This window comes from Orycteropus afer, unplaced genomic scaffold (assembly GCF_000298275.1).
Source record: "Orycteropus afer afer isolate SDZICR_OR568_19922 unplaced genomic scaffold, OryAfe1.0 scaffold00413, whole genome shotgun sequence".
NCBI classification, from domain to species: Eukaryota; Metazoa; Chordata; class Mammalia; order Tubulidentata; family Orycteropodidae; genus Orycteropus; species Orycteropus afer.
The window spans coordinates 1,385,675-1,389,616 of NW_006922000.1; the positions used below are offsets into that span (position 1 = coordinate 1,385,675).

General features: G+C 42.5%; 1 protein-coding gene across 1 annotated transcript; it reads left to right on the top strand.

Moving 5' to 3' along the window:
• Positions 1-1,264: 1,264 nt before the first annotated feature.
• Positions 1,265-2,756, top strand: CHRM2 (cholinergic receptor muscarinic 2). Its single transcript, XM_007953791.2, has one exon. The coding sequence runs from the start codon at positions 1,356-1,358 to the stop codon at positions 2,754-2,756; it is 1,401 nt and encodes a 466-aa protein (XP_007951982.1). The 5' UTR covers positions 1,265-1,355.
• Positions 2,757-3,942: the final 1,186 nt, after the last annotated feature.

The window sequence follows — 3,942 nt, forward strand, 5'->3', positions numbered from 1 at the left end:
AAGATTCCTGCCAATGAATCCCTATGGAGCACAGTTCTACTCTGTAACCCACAGAGCTGCCATATGAGTCAGAAATGGCTCCACAGCAATGAGTTTGATATCCTGACTTTTCCACAGGTTTGCTCTGAAGAATAGTAAGAGAATAGATGTGTCAGTGATTTTAAAGATAAACTACAGGGGAAAAGAACAATCGTATCAATATGCATTTAGTGAACTACATTTTTTTCAGAATAAGGAATATTTGAGATGCAAACTACTCAAATATGATACTGACAAGCATGAAAAGGTCAGAAAAAAACAGTAAACTAATATTTTTATATTGTCATTATCATGATCAGAATTATTATGAAAAAGGCTTAGAGTTATGAACCAAGAAGGTGCTGTTAACTAAAAGTCAAGCAGTCAGTATTCTAACTCTTAAACCTTCTCCCATTATTTTGTACTCATTGATTTATTAACTTTTATGTCCATTACAGATACCTTTTGAAGTTTTGGAAAGTTTAATGTATACCTTTGGCTTATTTAGCTCAAATACAGATAGAGGAATAGATAGACGATAGATAGGTGGGTGGGTGGGTAGATAGATGTATGGATAACAGGCAGGTAGAAAGATAGATGGATGGTGTTTTTAGGTGTCATTGACTTGACTCCAACTCATAGAGACCCAGTGTGACAGAGTAGAATTACTCCATGGGGTCTCTAGATTGTAATCTTTATGGAAAGAAGTTCTGGTGGTATAGTGGTTAAGGCATTTGGTTGCTAACCAAAAGGTCAGTGGTTCCAACCAACCAGTTGCTCCATGGAAGAAAAATGAGGTAGTATGCTTCTGTAAAGATTTACAGCTTTGGAAACCCAATAGGGGTTGCTATGAGTCAGAATTCATTCAATGGTAGTGAGTGAGTAAGTGCATCTTTATGGAAGCAGATCTCAAAGTCTTACTCCCACAGAGCCACTGGGTGGGTTTGAACCTCCAACCTTTCAGTTAGCAGCTGATTGCTTAACCACTGTACCACCACGTTCCTAGATAGAGAAAGTGATAGATAGATGATAGATAGATAGAAAGAAAGTATTTAAATATGGACACATTCAAAATGTTAACATATTCAAAACTATTGTCCACCTGAAGAAGCTTCTAGATCCTCCATTTGAAGTCTTAGTTTATCTTTTATGTGAGGAATTGGGGCTGACAGGCACAGTAAACATGTGAGGGAAGGGAGATTTTCCAGAAAAGAAATGTAGTTCAAAAGGAAGAAATCTGCTGTATTATATAGCACTGTTTACATTGCATTTGTTAATTTTATTCTATTCCCCTACAGGTTTAAATGTTTCTTTGGCTACTGATTTGAGGACACAAAATGAATAACTCCACAAACTCCTCTGAGCCAGGCCTGGCTCTGACCAGCCCTTATAAGACCTTTGAAGTGGTCTTTATTGTCCTTGTGGCTGGATCCCTCAGCCTGGTGACCATCATTGGGAACATCTTGGTCATGGTCTCCATTAAAGTCAACCGCCACCTCCAGACTGTCAACAATTACTTCTTGTTCAGCTTGGCCTGTGCTGACCTCATCATAGGTGTTTTCTCCATGAACTTGTACACCCTCTACACTGTGATTGGCTACTGGCCTTTGGGGCCCGTGGTCTGTGACCTCTGGCTAGCCCTGGACTATGTGGTCAGTAATGCCTCAGTTATGAACCTGCTCATCATCAGCTTTGACAGGTACTTCTGCGTCACCAAGCCTCTGACCTATCCCGTGAAGCGGACCACGAAAATGGCAGGAATGATGATAGCTGCTGCCTGGGTCCTCTCCTTCATCCTGTGGGCCCCAGCCATTCTCTTCTGGCAGTTCATAGTGGGGGTGAGAACTGTGGAGGATGGTGAATGCTACATCCAGTTTTTTTCCAATGCTGCCGTCACCTTTGGCACAGCTATCGCAGCCTTCTATTTGCCAGTAATCATCATGACTGTCTTATACTGGCACATATCCCGAGCCAGCAAGAGCAGGATAAAGAAGGACAAGAAGGAGCCCGTGGCCAACCAAGATCCAGTTTCTCCGAGTCTGGTGCAAGGGACGATAGTGAAGCCAAACAACAACAACATGCCCAGCAGTGGGGACGGCCTGGAGCACACCAAAATCCAGAATGGTAAGGCCCCCAGAGATGCTGCAGCTGAGAACTGTGTCCCAGGGGAGGAAAAGGAGAGCTCCAATGACTCCACCTCAGTCAGTGCTGTCGCCTCCAACATGAGAGATGATGAAATCACCCAGGACGAAAACACGGTCTCCACTTCCCTGGGCCATTCCAGAGAAGAGAACTCAAAGCAAACATGCATCAAAATTGGCACCAAGACCCAAAAAGGGAATGTGTGTACCCCAACTAATGCCACTGCGGAGCTAGTTGGTTCTCCAGGTCAGAATGGGGGCGAAAAGCAGAACATCGTAGCTCGTAAGATCGTGAAGATGACGAAGCAGCCTGCCAAAAAGAAGCCTCCTCCTTCCCGGGAGAAGAAAGTGACCAGGACAATCTTGGCCATTCTGTTGGCTTTCATCATCACCTGGGCCCCATACAACGTCATGGTGCTCATTAACACCTTCTGTGCACCCTGCATCCCTAACACGGTGTGGACCATTGGTTACTGGCTCTGTTACATCAACAGCACCATCAACCCCGCCTGCTATGCACTTTGCAACGCTACCTTCAAGAAGACCTTTAAACACCTTCTCATGTGTCATTATAAGAACATAGGCGCAACGAGGTAAACCATATTGGAAAAGAAAGGAGGTGGCCAAGGGGAGCTTGAGAAGAATAAAAGGGATACAACAGCTCCTAGTTTTAAAATCTCTGCCATTGTACTTTGTAGTATTATGATGGGATGTGCAATTAAGGGGCCCAGCAGTGACACTTTATCCTGCCTGTGCTCCAGTGGGAGAAACGTGCACCTTATGAACCTTGTCATTTTAGGAGCCATGAGAGAATGAAAGACACACATTGCAGTTGTTGATTCAAGGAACAATCTATGCTTTCTCATACTCTCTTGAAGAAGGGCTTCTGAAACTACAATTTTATCCCTCTCTGCACAGAGGAATAACCTTTTTTTTTTTTTTTTCTGTTTTGTTGTCTCCCCATCTGTTCACATGAGGATGAAATGCCACAATGATAAGCTAGCATGGACACTTAAACATAAAGAGATAGATCCTAAGCAATAGGAAGGTGATGAAGAGAAACAAAGAAAGTCTGCATACATGACCTACAGAGTGTTATGTCTACCTTATTCTTTTGTCGCAGTCTTATTTGAGGATTACTATGTAGTAAATGCCTTATTTTGTTTGTTTTTTTACCTTTTCCTTTTCCTTTTCCCACCTTCAAAAGGAAGTAAGGAAACAAACACTAGGCCGCATCATTATCTTTCTTGTAATGATATTAGTTTGTATGTTCTCATTCTATGTGTTTGGCGAATACCTGTGGGACTTGAGCTAAATCCAGCCTTGAAAATAGGCATGTCACCCCTGCCACTGTGCCCTTTGTATTCTTTGGGTACAAACACCTATAAGGATTTTCAGTTCTCTTTTAATCCTTTATGTGAAATATTTTCACTGATCTTGTTTTCAGCATAGTCCACCTAAAAGATAAATGTTTCAGAAACCAAAGCCATTTGTAAACTGGAGGTTGTGTCAAATTAAACAGTGGTCCATCTAGTTGGAGAAAGTCTAAAAAGACCAGATGAATGTTGAGCTGAGGAGACGGGGAGGTCAGGAGGGCATTCAGTTTCAAACCTGAAGCCATGACCCACATGAAATGTTAACTTGTAGAACATGAACTCCTGGCCGTTGGCAGCAGGGAGAGGGTGTTGCTTTATTCATTTGGAATCCTAAACAGGATTAATAAACCCACATGGCACCAATGACTGCTGGGACAATCCCAAGAGAAAGACCATATCTACAATGC

What these genes read in the sequence shown, in the direction of transcription:
- CHRM2 (XM_007953791.2), top strand. Translation starts at nt 1,356, where the DNA reads ATGAATAACTCCACAAACTCCTCTGAGCCAGGCCTGGCTCTGACCAGC.